The 15,402-nt window shown below is 38.4% G+C and overlaps 1 protein-coding gene and 1 long non-coding RNA gene across 9 annotated transcripts; both read right to left on the bottom strand.

Moving 5' to 3' along the window:
• Positions 1 to 6,170: 6,170 nt before the first annotated feature.
• Positions 6,171 to 8,026, bottom strand: LOC118433707. The gene is made up of 2 exons (XR_004833533.1): positions 6,996 to 8,026; positions 6,171 to 6,922 (listed from the first exon to the last, which is right to left on the bottom strand). It is a non-coding gene; the product is annotated as an uncharacterized LOC118433707 (long non-coding RNA).
• Positions 8,027 to 9,476: 1,450 nt separating this feature from the next.
• On the bottom strand, positions 9,477 to 13,120 carry LOC110862877. Of its 8 annotated transcripts, none has more exons than XR_004833531.1 (5): positions 12,590 to 13,118; positions 12,124 to 12,327; positions 11,173 to 11,315; positions 9,856 to 11,110; positions 9,477 to 9,668 (listed from the first exon to the last, which is right to left on the bottom strand). XR_004833531.1 is itself a non-coding variant. In XM_022112087.2 (3 exons), exons 1-3 carry the CDS (start codon positions 12,240 to 12,242, stop codon positions 10,956 to 10,958), a joined length of 417 nt encoding a protein of 138 aa, XP_021967779.1. In that variant the 5' UTR covers positions 12,243 to 13,120; the 3' UTR covers positions 10,146 to 10,955. The 8 variants fall into 8 exon arrangements, 1 of the variants encoding a protein (XP_021967779.1); XR_004833532.1 differs by having other exon boundaries at positions 12,621 to 13,118; XR_004833530.1 differs by lacking the exon at positions 12,590 to 13,118 and having other exon boundaries at positions 11,173 to 11,359; positions 12,093 to 12,478.
• Between the last annotated feature and the right edge of the window lie 2,282 nt (positions 13,121 to 15,402).

The following is a 15,402-nucleotide window of genomic DNA, read 5'->3' as shown; positions in this document are numbered from 1 at the left end:
TGCTATCTCACGCCGGCACCCGACGTCAGTCGTCACAGCCACCATCCATTCTGCTCCAGATGCTCACCTGACTCGGATGATATCCATCATCATTATAAGGTTCGTGATCTGCTTTGAACCCGTCTTTATCCTTAATTGGATCGACTCAGCCAAGACTCGTTTCTCACCGTACACACACCTCGCGAGTTCACTTCTGGCATGGTGCACAAGCTGGTTGAACCTTGCTATTTATGTGGCCACGAACCAGGACTATCGGAATGACTATGTGTCATTTTTTGACCCCGGCAGGCTACGGTCAGTCCGATTTCCTTTAGTCGCAACACTGACGCGGACTATTACCCTGGTATTACTCATTGGCTCTGGTATGACGACCCATCAATCCCAACCAAACTTAGCAGATTTCACACCACCGTGCATCATCCCGTACGAGACGCATCATCAGATCCCGACCTGCGTTCGAACAGCGTCATGGTTCCACATCCTTGAAAATGGAACCGTGTGCCACCGACAGGTTCAATGCGGGGAGGGTGAAATGGTTTCCGCAGACGCAAAACGATGTACTACCTCAAATTCAAGGTGCCAGGTCGTCGTGGATCTCAATGTGGATCAAATGCAATGCCAAACCATTAAAGACGCCACCCATGTTGCCCGCCTCAGCATTCCTCCTCTACGCTCGAGTCTATGCTCAGTGGGAGGGCTAACCCTGCACGACTGCACCTCCTTCACCGAAAGATACCAAGATGTATCAGTGATTATTGTTGACCAACAAGCATACCCACTGGAAACCCTTAATATCGCTCAACATGCCCGCATGATGGACTTCACTTCATATATTTGCAAGGGAAATTGCCACGCCAACGCATGCACAGAAGGGCAGTGCGATGGTGACCCCCTGTTTTGTGCGAACTTTCTCAGCAAATCCAAGAATAGCTTGCAACCAATTCAAGCGGAATGTGACTGCACGTTTAACAGCTCTAGTTGTTCCTGCTTGTGCGGGGTTTGGCCATTGTAATTTTATAATTTTGTAATTTATGACATGAAAATGTGACTTAAATAAATATTAATATATTATTGTCCACACTATCAAAACCGACCACGGTGATTTGACACCCTCATGCTGGGGTACAATGCACACCGCAGTACGAAAACGCCTCATAAAACCCGGACTAACTGAATTCTTATGTGAGAAATGCACGATTGATTGTATACCACTCGGGTTACAAATCTACACTCCTGGACGAGTGAGTAAATACATTCGTGTACTAAAGAATCCTGGCCATTTGGGAATCACCCCCACTACGACAACAACGGACATTCGCCTCTCCAATCAAATGCTATCCTCAGCAGGGGACATTAATGTACAAATATGGTTCCAGGACATGGATACTCCAACCCTGAGGAAACTAACGTGTCCTCGGGTCCCAGTGTGTGAGCTAATCACCTGCCGTGTTTGCTGGCAATTTTGGATCAACTTCTCATGTTACAACACAACCCATTGGATCATCTTATCCCTACTAGGCATCATCATAGCCGGTATCATCCTCACAGGAATCTACATGGTCCCAACCACGATGAGTATCTCGTGGTATGTCTCACTCCCGTTGCGACTTTGTATCCGGACACTCATTCGATACCGGAGAGCAAAGGCATCAAAAATACCAAGGACAATGCAGGACATTGATGAAGAAAGTGGGACCCCCTTGATCGATCTACCACCCAACCCCTACGCGCCATCATCGCGGGGAGTACGACGATCTAAGAACCGCCTTTTACACCTCCTCAGTATCGCTACCTGCATCATGGTACCACTTGTCGCCCTGTCAAATGCGTGCTCTGACTACTCAATGATGAGCGCCGCGTCCACAGAATGCCAGTACACGCATGACCAAGAACGAGCATGTCAAATACGACTGAATACACGACTCGTTGTATCACCTCTGGGCCAAGAATCATGTCTCCACATCAAAGATTCGAGACTAGAAACACTCGGAACTATATCAATCAAAACCCAATCCATCGTACTCCGGTGCAAAGAGGAACTCTTGTATTATGTGCCACGACCATCGGTCAAGTGACTCAAGCCGGCAATGTTTCAACATCCTACCAGAGAATTCATGCACATACGGAACCTTCGCGGATTTTGGACCTAACGACACCATAATGGACGCAAAATGGACGCAAAATGGCACTGTGCCCCTGCAATCAACGTGGTGAAATCACGGCCAATCGGATCGGAGAGATCCAATGCAATACTGAATCAGAAGCTCAACACATTGCACGTACTTGCTTGGGTAGTTTAACCCTTGTAAGATCACAAGTGGATGCTAATGGGATTCGGTGCGAATCAAGACTCATCGACCCTGAGGCAATACTGAAAGCGAAACAACTTCCACTAAAACTACAAACCGGAGTCCTACTTACCACGGATGGAGCGATCAGGTACGAAATGACTAACGCAGCATTGCTAGAAGTGCAACTCGATGCAACCCACTTAAGGATCCAGAAAGTAATTGAAAACGTGGTATGTGAAATCCAATTCATCAAGATCAGTGGGCGTTTTCAATGTATTGGTGGTGCGACACTGTTCCTCCACTCCGAGACTGATGGAGACCCCACCACGGCGACCCTCGAATGCGCCAAAGCATCATTCATCAACCGACCCGCCCGAAACCCGATTTTTTTGGAGAGTGAAAACCCGACCCGCCCGAAACCCGAATTATTCAGATAAATAAAAACCCGACCCGCTTTGCTATATGACCCGACCCGCCCGAAACCAATCGGGTTACGGGCGGGTCGGGTTTTTTCCGGGGTGACCCGGAACCCGACTCATCACTAATTTCTTGTTAATAATTTAACAAACCTCCAGACACGTTAAGTTAGGACAAGACACGCTTATTTAAATATTTGCATAATTGCGTGACATGCAAACAAACGTCCACTTGAACATTGGCCGAAGAGAGTATGCATTAATATACCCACCCTTTAAATAAATCAACACGTGTATGTAAGTCTGGCCTCACGACTATTTCCATGGTCACTGAATTTCGTCAGACCTGAGTGACATTAAATTCCTAGTTCACATCGTCCGTCTGGTCACACACAGGGACATGGCATGACGATGTTGCGACTGATGGGTTATGCAACCTGTTGGGGACGGGATGCCGAAATCTAATATTTTCCTCGCACTAGCTCTTTCTTCCTGATGCACCCTCACTATCCTCAACAAGAGTACTATTTCTTAACGGTCCTTTGTTCAGCGGGTAAATCCCTAGCCCCAAGATGCCCGTTGAATATTCAACGGAAATAAGGTCACAGACACAAGAACACCTTGGACAGCTTCTATGGTGGATTTATTTAGACCCAAAGAATTCAAGACTTCAAGAACAAATCAAAGAACAAACATATAAACTACTTTACTAACTATCCCGTTGAATAACTTAGTAAAATTACGATTGAGTACTAGCTACACAGAGATGCTTACTCGACTCCTCCTCTGACACGACTACTTCGTCACTCGCCTACACGCTACTATATACACTCCGCGTGGTGGATTAATTCTAGAAAAGACCAGCCACGTTCACTCATTTCCTCGTATGGCCCACAGAGGGCCTACACTACTCTAAATATCTATCTTCGACTAACAATTTCTCTTTTCATGTATTACATTCTCCGCAACACAACCTGTAGAATTTTTCATATCGCTATTCATTTATGTTGTTTAAATGAATTTATATTGATATTTAAATCAATATTTTTGTCACATTGTAAAAACGAACGTCTTTTATGTAAATATTTATGGTTCATAAAATCTTGCGCTTAATATCAAATATAAAATCACGATAAATAATATGCCCCACGGTTCAAACTATCTTCCGCGTCTACTACATACTTTAATTTACTTTTAAGGAAATATATGCATAGCGTATTGTATTTATATCAATTACAAAATGTAAGCTACTTTTCGTACGTACATTTTCATGAACAAAGACGAGGTTATGAGACGCATATGGGTACCGTGCACAAAGTAAGTGCTGGATTTCAGGAGATTTGTACCTCGGATGACTTATTTCCTACGATTTTATAATGAAGATTAGAACAACCAAATGGTTTGGTCGAATGTCACCAATGCTTGATGACATGCGTTATGCACGACCACTTGTACCTTCCCAGGAAATGCAAACGTCTTAATTTAGTCTCCAGTTGTTTACGACAGGAACAACACGGATGTGTATTCTTGCAAAGAGTGACTAACTGACATTATGAGCAACTTCGCACCACCACGACTCTTCGCTGAGGAATTTTGCATTGGTTATTATTAAAGCACACGTCTCCGGTTACGGTGTTATAATATATTACGTTGTAATGTTATAACATGTTAAGATCTTGTAACTGTACTCTGTTATTTTACTGGTATGATGTCATTTTGTCACATGTTATATAGAGCGTTTGTTAGATTTGTAGCAGATTGGAACACCGTGTCACACAGAATTTTGTTGTATAGTTTGCATTGCATGTTAATTAAGGACAGGTACGGCGGCTCGAAAAGGTTATTTGCTATGAAGTGGTTTGTATTATTACTCTGCTAAAGTAGAGCCTTTTAGCAGTACCATGTTTGAAGTTACATGATAATCAAATTTCTGTTACAATGATTCGACCTGAAAGAATAGAAGTGCTTTATGAGCCACTGGCCTTAAACAGGCAATAAATCATATTATTATTATTATTTCCATACATATTTTGCGGATTTTTCGTACGTAAACAAATCTTTCTTTACATCCTGTGCATTTTTCTAAATATAAATATTTATGTAGATATTTTAGTTAGGTCAAATTTTTTTTCTTCGTCCAGAAATTAAACTTTCCGCAAAATTATATTTTCATAAATATAATAGAAAATTTAAGACAAAACACATTTTTATGTGGATATTTTCACTTCTTAAGAATATCAATTAATGTTTTTATTTATCATAGTATAAGTTGTATTCGCAGAGTATGTGTGAGTTAAAAGTATCACAAAAAGTATCGCAAAAAAATATATGCTTTCTTACGCATATATTACATACATATATATTTTGCGGAATTTATAAATACATATCCGCCCTCTGCTTATAAATAAGGTACAACTGTAACGCAATGGGCTTTATTCAAAATTTTTGAGCTCGACCTCTGTCATGGAATTTTATATTGCGTAAAATGAAATAAAAACAATGTACGACAATTACTATGTAGTTAGCAACCGAAAGAAAACAATTTCAATGACGATAGAATTTTTACATTGCGCTAAGAGGCCGAATATAACCGCACTGTAAATAATTTGGTAATAAACTTTACCGAAAAGCACAAGTATACGACTCTACCAAAGTGGTACTGATAAGTTGTACCGTATGGTAATGGCTTGGGAAAGAAGTTTTACTATCATGGTAAGGAATTTTTACTACGCGGTAAAATATTATTACCAAATTTCATTACCCGCGTGACTTTACCGGATTATTAAGAGTGCGTGATTGAATTCGAGTCGTTGTTAAATATTTACTGCCTTCTAAGATTATGCAATATCCAAGCTATTCCATTTATTCCCAATGATGTCGGCAACTCTTACCTTTCAACCAACTCTCAAACATGGGCAAAATAAGGGGTAAGATGGGAATTTCACAGAAATTGAAGCTGTGGATGAAATAGATAAATTAAGTGCTCAGAAGTTGTACCACACCCCCTCTACGTCACGGGGTATGGTCGGGGCAAAATGAGATGTCTAATGAAATTGAGTCTATTGACGAAATTAAGTGTTCCCACGATGTGGTTGGGGTGAGTTGAGTCTGAAGTTACGTCCTTCTGTACTTTTATGACGGTTTATTTATCTTACAATATAAATACACACCTCACAAAGTTATTCGTTCTCGAAGAACAACAGTTCGAAACATCCCGGGTGAAAAATTTAAGGGATTTTATGCATAAAATTGGCTGGATTTTATGCAGAAAAACTTATGCAGAAACAATATGTGCACAAAATATGTAGAATTATGCATAATTGTGCTAAACCTTTCTGCAGAATATACCGATGAGAAGTTTTATGCAGAACCGTTCACACTTTTTCGACAGTAACCATTACATTTCGAAATCATTAGATTCAAAATCGTACTTTGCCCACCGTTTTATAAATCATTATCTAGATTAGGTAATTTAACAATTGATTTTATTCGCTTGCAAGCTGAACAAAGTACCACAAAGAGTATGTAGAAGTATTGCACAAACTTCATATGCATGCAAGTTATAGTAAAGTTAAAAATATTCAAACTTGCATACTTGGTAGTACTATACCTCGTAAATAAACGACGCGTGGTGGTGGATGAGCAGGAGGGAAATATTCCACGGTTGGCTGTGAAAGCTCTCCACACTCAATATAAAATTCCTTGCTCATACATAATTTTAAACATTTTAGTTTTAAACATTGTTTACCCAAATTATTGGATCTAAATACACAGGTCTTACACAGGTAACTATTCAGTAATTCGTATTTGTAATAGCGTCCATAACACTAATTGTTGTACAAAAATATAATATATTTATTTCAGATTTATTTTATCAGTTTTTACATTTCTAGTTCAACTCATGATTAAATTGGAGATTTATGAATCACTTTACTTAATATTAAATAGGGTAAAATAATAATTTCTTAGCTGTTATATAATTACATTCATGTTCAATTTAATTAGTCTTATTTATTTATACTTTAATTTGTATTAGCACACGACCTGATGAAGAATTACGAAACCGGTCGTCGAGTGTTCAATAAAAATTGACCTGAACAGAATTCAGTTCCGAAGTGTAAAATTCTTTTTCGTGTTTCCGCCACTTGTGTAGAGTTATGTCAAATTCCGCATACGATTTTCATCCAGGATCGGACCCCTCTCAACCACTGGAACCTACAATTAGAACAAAATTAGATGAGTACCCTTATAATATCTCCATCGTTTTCTCGTATTTACATTTCCTTACCGACGATCTTATCAAAACCAAAACTGCATTCACAAGTCATATTTAATTTTGGCGTTTGAACGTAAAATTTCCCTTTTGCCCTGGAAAGCAAGATTTGAAAATGTTGAATTACTGATCTTCTAACAAGGAGGAGGTTTGAGGTAGTTATCGCCAATGTGGACCACACTAATTTTAAATTATTCACGCTCCGAAATAAGCCCACCCTTATTTTTTCGTTTTCTTGAATGGGTATGTTTACGCCCGTGGCGAAATTTGAAAAAAATTAAGCCAAAATCTGGATTTTTAAACGCGCTGTAACTTTTCGAATTTTAGCCCGATTTCAAAAATTAAATTCAATTTTTGTTCAGAATTACTTCCATGAAAATATAAAAATCCATTGCAGAAAAATATTTTGTTCAGGTTTTCTAAACTCTTAAAAATCCGGTAATATAATCCTAACATCGTGTATTACCGGGTGTCTGGTAACATTAGATGTTACCATTAGCCGTAGTATATTTAGCTCCACTACCATTTCTTCTACCGAGTTCTAGCCAAAGTTACCAGCCTGGTGCCTCAATTCCTCCAAGTCAGGATTAAGTCTCATACCACATACCAGTTTTTTTACCTCGTGTGCGTGCATTTTTTGCCGAAGTAAAGATTGGCCTACGGTAATGGTGCGACTATCGGCACGGTAGAGTCACAAATGTATACCGCGTGGTAATACAACTTCTTGGAGTGTACACTGTTAAAAATCTGGTAGAGTCACATAGATACTCCGTGCTGGTGTTGATTTGGTAACAACTTCCTACCGGATTGGTAGTAACTTGTTCCTGAGTGGTAAAGTTTTCATTACCGCAACATTACTGATCGGTAATTCCCGTTAGTACCAGTGCCGGTAGAGTCACATATGTACTCCGGTCGGTAATGATTTAGTACCAGTTTTCTAAGAGTGTAGGCTCGTCTACTATTTACCCTAATTTTTTGTAATATCAGTTCTGAACTCACTCACAAGGGAAGGTTCCCGACTGCTTCTCGAGTTCAGGGTGCACACTATGTTTTTTAGAATCTACCAGGACCCTAGGTGAAGGATTCATTCTTGTTTCCGTGTAAAACTCATATTTGGCGCCGTGGCGTGGCGCCACATTCGCCAAATCCTGGACGGATTTTCAAAAAATTTTGATCAAAATCATCGCAAGTGGTGCAACCTTCGATTTCCATGAAGCTTTTCAAAAAATTTAAGTTTTCAAAATTTTGCAAACTTTCCAAATTTCTGAAACGTAGGGGTTGGCCGAAAATTTTTTCAATAATAAAAATATTTTTGTTTTTTATTTGTTTCTTAAAATTTCGAATTTTGTGATCATTTTAAGCCCAAGATTTTGAAAATCCCTCGGAAACTGCAAAAGTTATGGAGGTTTGAAATTGGTAGAAAATCCAAATTTTTAAGTTTAGCGCCACGCCACGGCGCCGAATATGAGTTTTACACGGAAATATGTATGAATCCTTCATCTAGGATCCTAGTAGATTCTAAAAAACATAGTGGGTACCCTGAACTCGAGAAGCAGTCGGGAACCTTCCCTTGTCAGATGAACAATAGGGCCCGACGTAGGTCGGATTTTGGCAGGGATTTAAGCAATTCGATTTCGTATACAGCGCAGCGTATCGCAGCGTATAAATCGACGGAATATCCATGACTGCACGTGCCAATGAGGCCATCTGGACATCCAGGTTGAGATATCCCGCCATTCGCTAGATACAAACAGGCAATACTATTTAGTTTTATTTGCGCCAATTACTTATCTCATTATTTAAGGTTACAAATTATTTAAAACTAGAAATTCATACAAGAAGACCTTAAAAACGACCCATTAAAATGGGTCAAAAATGGGTCAAAAACCCATTAAAATATAAATAAGAAACAATAGTCGTTTTGGAAGAAATGGTTTAATTCGGGAGTAAGACAAAAATCGTTCTGAAAAATCGTGGTCATGGTGCGGGAGGAAGACGATTGTCTTTTCTGGAAGGTCATCCATTTTCACATTTTTCTCTCCGCGGAGTAAAATCTGTTGGAATTTAGGGGATTTCTCTTATGCCAACCAAATATTAAATTTGAACATTTTCTTACCAAAAGTGCGTATATTTCCCTATCTAACGATGTTAAATTTTTGAATTTTCATTTTTTTCTAGTTTTATTAAAACTCTTGAATTTCTTCTACCACACCATGACCGCGACAGACTTATAACTTCCCCGAATTAATGCATTTTCTTGTAGTCAATGATACTGGTTAAAGGGTTAACCTCATGGATTATTAGTCAAGCTTACTGACGTACCATAAAAATTTGCTACACCATCCACCAATGTTGTCCCGTAGCCGAAAAGGTTGGTGTGAATGACATCTACAAATGCAGCATCAAATTTCGTCAGCGCGCGAAAACTTATCGGCCCTTCAAACAAAGGCCCGGCTGGGTCAAGTCCTGGTGTGTTTTCAAATATGGATTAGCGATCAATTACTTGATATGTATGCACAGGGTTCGGAAAACCCCGGAGTTCTTCTAGGTTCACCTAGGAAAACTCAAGGTAGGTTTTTTCGGGGCAGGGTAGGTTTTTTCGGGGTTTGTGGGATTTTTGTGGGATTTTGGGTTTTCGCGGATTTTTGTGGGTTTCTGTGGATTATGGGGCTGGTTGAAACAAAATTCCTAAAATTACATATTAAACGAAAACTAATTCAATATTTACCTTCAGTATAAAATTTTCGGAATTTTCATTGACTTGGATTTTTAAGTCAAAAGTTTATGAGTAACAAGTAAATCAGAAATACAAGGATACAAGAAATACAAATACAAACCAAAAGTATGTAATGATAACTTGAAATATAAGTCGCACATTGAAGGGAAGTTAAAGTTGAGGACGTGTGGGGTTGGTTGAGGTTCCTTTGGGGATGGGGGGAAACTCTCCACTCCACTGCCTCTTCCTTCCTTCCTTCTCTTATAATTAATGGATGAGTGGATGAACGTCCGTCGCTAGCTATCCGGATGGATTGCTAGTCCGATCCACAACTCTGGCGACAACGACGACTTGGATGCGGGAGGATGGATCGTCGTTTTATGCGATTGCAAGGTCGGGTCCAAGATTCACGAATACCCGTTTTAATAACTGTCCCACCATAAACACCGTTCAGTTTTTAAACAAACAAAACCCTAGGCTTTTATTCTAAATTATAGTTTTTTGTGCAAACAGGGCACTAATTTTCTTATTTTAAATTATATAAGGATACACTCTAAATTTGTATGTCGGAGGTGAGTCCGTCGCGAAGGAGCTTCTGGCTGGACTGAGCCGTTGCAAAGTACGTGGAGCTCCCTTGCGTGTATGGCGACGACTGACTTCTGGAGCGGCGAGGAGGCGAGGAAGGAGTCATGGCGGGGTTCCGAAACCGGTGGTTTCGCTGTGTTCCTTCCACCGCTTCGGGGGAGTAGGAGGGCGGCTGGTTCAGCCGGGTGCCTGGATTGGCTGGGCATCGTTGCATAAGTGGGGACGGAGCGTGCATTGAGACCGTCCCCACAACATAAAAGTGCTCAAAATATCATGCTGAATCCCAAAATTAAATTTTCATTCATTGAAGCTGTAGTTTAAAGAATCTTGTTTTAATCTGCCCCAAAATCTTACAAAAACCCACAAAAACATGCAAAAACCCGCAAAAACCCTATCAAGCATAAAGGATTTTTAGGACATTTGAGACCCCAGAAACCCACAAAAACTCCAAAAACCCCAACCCTTAAAAAACCCGGGTAGCGAGCCCTGCATATTAGAGGATGACCACTAAATAAACATATTTTTCCCCAACTTACCCGTAATTCTGGCAATTGGTTGCCCCCCATATAATTTTTTGCTATGATTCCCCGCCTCCCCGGATACATGGCATCCCATCGAATGAGCCACCATGTGGACCAAATTCAACGACAAAACGTTACTTTGAATGAGGAAACTTATAAATTCCGCAATTCTAGCCCCCACCCGGGGAACGTTCTCCCTGATTGTACATACGCCGAAACCACGCTGAGTACTGACGTTTCGTTAAATTTAGTCAAGTCTCCATAGTCCACCATGATCACGTTGAGAGAAAGATTAGCGTGGAGATATGCTGCATGAACAAATTATGCATAAAATTAGCCATAAATTAACCTAACATAAATAAATATTTACCATCTTTAACCTTGTAGATGTAGTAAAACGGGTCTTGACCGAATCCATGTACGACAAAAACCGTCAGAGTGTTGGGACGGAACGAACTGGAGGCCAGACTCAAGCTATCGTTGAATTTTATTTCCTCACAGGAGGTCACATCACTGCAGAAATTTTGTTGTTTAATATTTTCATATATATAGGGTGACTATATACATATATTTGTCCTGCCTAAAACCGGGACATTTTCCGACAAAAAATTTCCATGTCTAGTGCTTGGCGAAAAATTTGTCCATAACATCAACTGCTTGGCGATTCTGATATCACTGAATTTTGAGAAAAAGCCAGGAAATAAAATTAAGTAAATATAACATTATGCACGTTACTGGAATTTATGTGCTAAATTCTCCTTTTTCATCAATATTTTGGCTAAACAGTGAGATAATTTAAATCTTCCCTAGGATTTTAGAAACCGGGACACTTTATGAAAACCGGGACATTTTCGGGACGCCTGGACATGTTTTGAAAAGCGGTACATGTCCCGGTAGGGTTACCACCCGTCCATGTTTAGCCAGGACATATCCCGGTTTTCAAGACCTGTCCCGGCGTCCCGAAGATGTCCCGGTTTTCATAAAGTCTCCTGGTTTCTAAAATCCTAGGGAAAATTTAAATTATCTTACTGTTTAGTCAAAACATTGTATAACAAGTGGATTTTAACATACTAATATCAGTAACGTGCAGGTGATATTTACTGAATTACCTTTCCTGACTCAAAATTCAGCGATATCTGAATCGCCGAGGACTTGACATTATTGGCAATTTTTTCGCAAAGAACTAGATATTATAAAGAATTTTTTTATTCCAAGAATGTCCAGGTTTTAGTCCGGACAAATATGGTTGCCAGATATCTCGGCCAAACCGGGACGTGTGGTCACCCTAACCACAAAGCAAATGAATCTTGTCAGTCCTTACGAGGCAAAGGGGTAGAGTAGGAATTTTATTTTATTCACGTCACGACTTATTTTCTGACCGTGTACAATTTCATTGGTCAAGATGGCACAAATAGTATAAAGTGTAATTGTGAAGCACATATTAAATTGTTACACATGTGTTGCAAATAGAGATCTGAATCAAATAGTTGAAAAATTGAAATACTTTCTTCATGTAAAACGGTTTCTAAATGTTGTTGAAAAATATGTATGTAATAATGGTAGGTACACTCTTAACAAAACGAGGAGCCCACATGACTTTACCAAATTGTGACAATGTTTTACCCCACATTGTGATAAATCATCCCCACAATGTGTAAACGTAACAATAGACAGTGAGGACTTAACACATTGTGGGGATGATTTATCACAATGTGGGGTAAAACATTGTCACAATTTGGTAAAGTCATGTGGGCTCCCCGTTTGGTGATGATTCAATATCGTTTTACTAAGAGTGTATAAAATTATTTTGAATCTAACTAAAAAAAGTATTTTTAAACTGAATTGGCTTTAAATTCAGAGCAAACAGTCGTCAACTTGTGCTAAATTTAATTTTCAAACAATTTTTTTACGCTCAGAGAAATTTAGGATGAAATAGTATAAATTGACATGAGATACAAACTTCCAAAAAATTATCAACTTCTTATTTCTTTCGAATTCATACGATTTCACCCCAAAATTATTTTAGAGTCCGAGAATCCTGAGAACTTTAGTTTCGCACAAGTTGACGATTTTTGTCCCGCATTTAAGACCAGCTTAGTTTCAACTCATTGAAAACGCAGGTGTAACACAAAGCTAAACATGACCCTACACTCTTAATAATCCAATAAAGTCAGTCAGGTAAAGATTTTTCGGCAATAAATTTGGCAATAATATTTTACCAGGTAGTAAAAATTCGCTACCATGCTGGTAAAACTTTATTACCAGGCCATTACGACACGGTACAACGTATCATTACCACTTTGGTAGAGTCACATACTTGTGCTTTTCGGTAATGTTTAGTACCAGATTATTTACAGTGTAGTTATGCATACATTTGTTGTTCTTTTTGCTAAAACAAGTTTTCACTTGACTTCTCTACATAGATAAATCCTTCCAAGACAAACCTGTTTGTTCAATTTTATTGCAAATTTTCAGTCGGCAAGTTTTATTTTATGGAGACAAAGTTATAGTATAAAGACTTTGGACACACTGTTTAAACAAGTATTTATTTTGACATACAAAATTGGCCTACTGTGCATAAAGTACATAAATATGTATTGGACGCAATTACAGTTGAAAAGGTTAGATTTGTACGGCCTTGGGGGTTAAATAGTCTTGATTTCCGTGACCTGGTAATAATTTTTTTTACTGATTTTATTGTCAGGCTTTATCGCTTTATCAGTGCATACCTGTTTGTCTCGTAGGAAAACTTAATAATTTATTACGTGGATTTAATCATGAAGAAATTTACAAACTACACTCATAATAATCCGGTCAAGTCATGCATATAATGATTTCTCCGTAATAAATTTGGTAATAATGTTTTACCAGGCAATTCGTTACCATGATGGTAAAACTTTATTACCACACTGTACAACTTATCATTACCACTTTGGTAGAGTCATATACTTGTGCTTTTCGGTAATGTTTATTACCAGATTATTTACAGTGTACAGCCTAGTAATTACATAATCATAGGTCATTGAGTGGTCATTTTGGAACCCTGCCAATGTTGTACGAATGTAGTGAATGGGGAATCCTAGAGTTTTTAAGTACAGCATCTAGATTAGTGGATTCACAATAAATATATTTGCGATAAAGGTTGATTATTTGTGACAAAAGCAAGAAAAGTGACAAATTGAAATATTTCCATAAATTTTACTTCGAGTAAATGTCTCGTCATCGTAGGAAAATGGAAACTAAATTTCGAAATTAGACCAAATTTCTAATTAATATTTGTTCAAAAATTAAATTTTCACCGCGTCAGCGTCGTGGTTGCTGTCAACGCTGACCTCACCTGCGAGAAAATTATGCGAAACTAAAATGTTTCAAAGGATACGTATGAATAAATAGGCATATTTATGCATATTTTTTTATTTAATTTTTTTATTTAATTTATTTAATTTTTAAATAAATTCTTATCTTTATTGAAATGAATTTATAAAAATTTTACATTATTCTCCTTGACAGACACGTGCAAAATTTTGAGCATGTAAATTGCAAAGTAAAAGGGTTGGGGCAAAAAATTAAACCGGTTTCCAAGCCAGGAAGTACTAATAAAATTTAACATGCTATTCACGTGAATTTGAACACATTCAAGTGAAGTGACCATCTTGTATGCAAGTGGAATAACGTGTACTCCAGTTCACGACAAACTCTTTTACAAACTCTTTACAAACCAGATCACAGCACTGTGTAAATTCTTAAATTGGGTAGTTGTCATGAGTATATTGGGCGTTTATAAGTATTTCGTGCTAAAGTATGTCATATTAAAAGTACTCCAAGACTTGTACGAGCATTTTTAAGGTTAAGGTTTTTTAACGTACGATTCCTTTGTAGTCAGTTCTTCCTGTGTGCAACGTGATGACGTGTATGCAATTATAATGTGAAAATAAAAAAATAAATATTGAATCAACTACTCCAGCTACAATGTAAACACACGTGCCATACTAACAAACATATGTACAATTTATAATACAAACTACATACATAGTAATGTTTTCCAAGAAGCATTCAAGGAAATAAACAGAAAACTAAATTTATTCATCCCGCAGATGCAGGGTTCGCTACCCCGGGTTTTTGTGGGTTGGGGTTTTTGGGGTTTTTATGGGTTTTTGAATGTCCGGAAAAACCCTAATGCTTAATGGGGTTTTTGCGGGTTTTTTCATGCTTTTGTGGGTTTTTCCTGGGTTTTTGTAAAATTTTGGGGCAGATTGAAACAAGATTCTTGAAACTAGAACTTAAACCAATTTAAATTTCATTTTCGGATTGTGGAAATTCTGAGTACTTTTATGTGCGACTTGCATTTCCAAGTTTCATTGCATATTCCTGGCTTTATTTCTGTTTTGCTTGTTAAACATGAACTCTTGACTTAATAATCAAAGTTAATTAAAGTTCTGAAAACTCTTTGTTGATTTCGAATAATTAATTGGTTTTACTCTAATATGTAATTTTAGGAATTTTGCCTCAGCCCCCCCCCCCAAAATCTACAAAAACCCACAAAAACCCAAAAACCCACAAAAACCCCAAGAACCCCGGAAAAACCCCCGGGGTTGGGGTT

Source organism: Folsomia candida, unplaced genomic scaffold (genome assembly GCF_002217175.1).
Source record: "Folsomia candida strain VU population unplaced genomic scaffold, ASM221717v1 Fcan01_Sc074, whole genome shotgun sequence".
NCBI lineage: Eukaryota > Metazoa > Arthropoda > Collembola > Entomobryomorpha > Isotomidae > Folsomia > Folsomia candida.
The sequence above is the reverse complement of the archived record's forward strand: the minus strand, read 5'-3'. Positions and strand labels throughout refer to the sequence as shown.

Coding starts and splice junctions, on each gene's coding strand:
- LOC110862877 (XM_022112087.2), bottom strand. CDS start 12,242: ATGTGCTTCACAATTACACTTTATACTATTTGTGCCATCTTGACCAAT. Junction 11,316..12,123: donor CTACTCTACCCCTTTGCCTC/GTAAGGACTGAC, acceptor AAATTTCTGCAG/TGATGTGACCTCCTGTGAGG. Junction 11,111..11,172: donor CATCTACAAGGTTAAAGATG/GTAAATATTTAT, acceptor TTGTTCATGCAG/CATATCTCCACGCTAATCTT.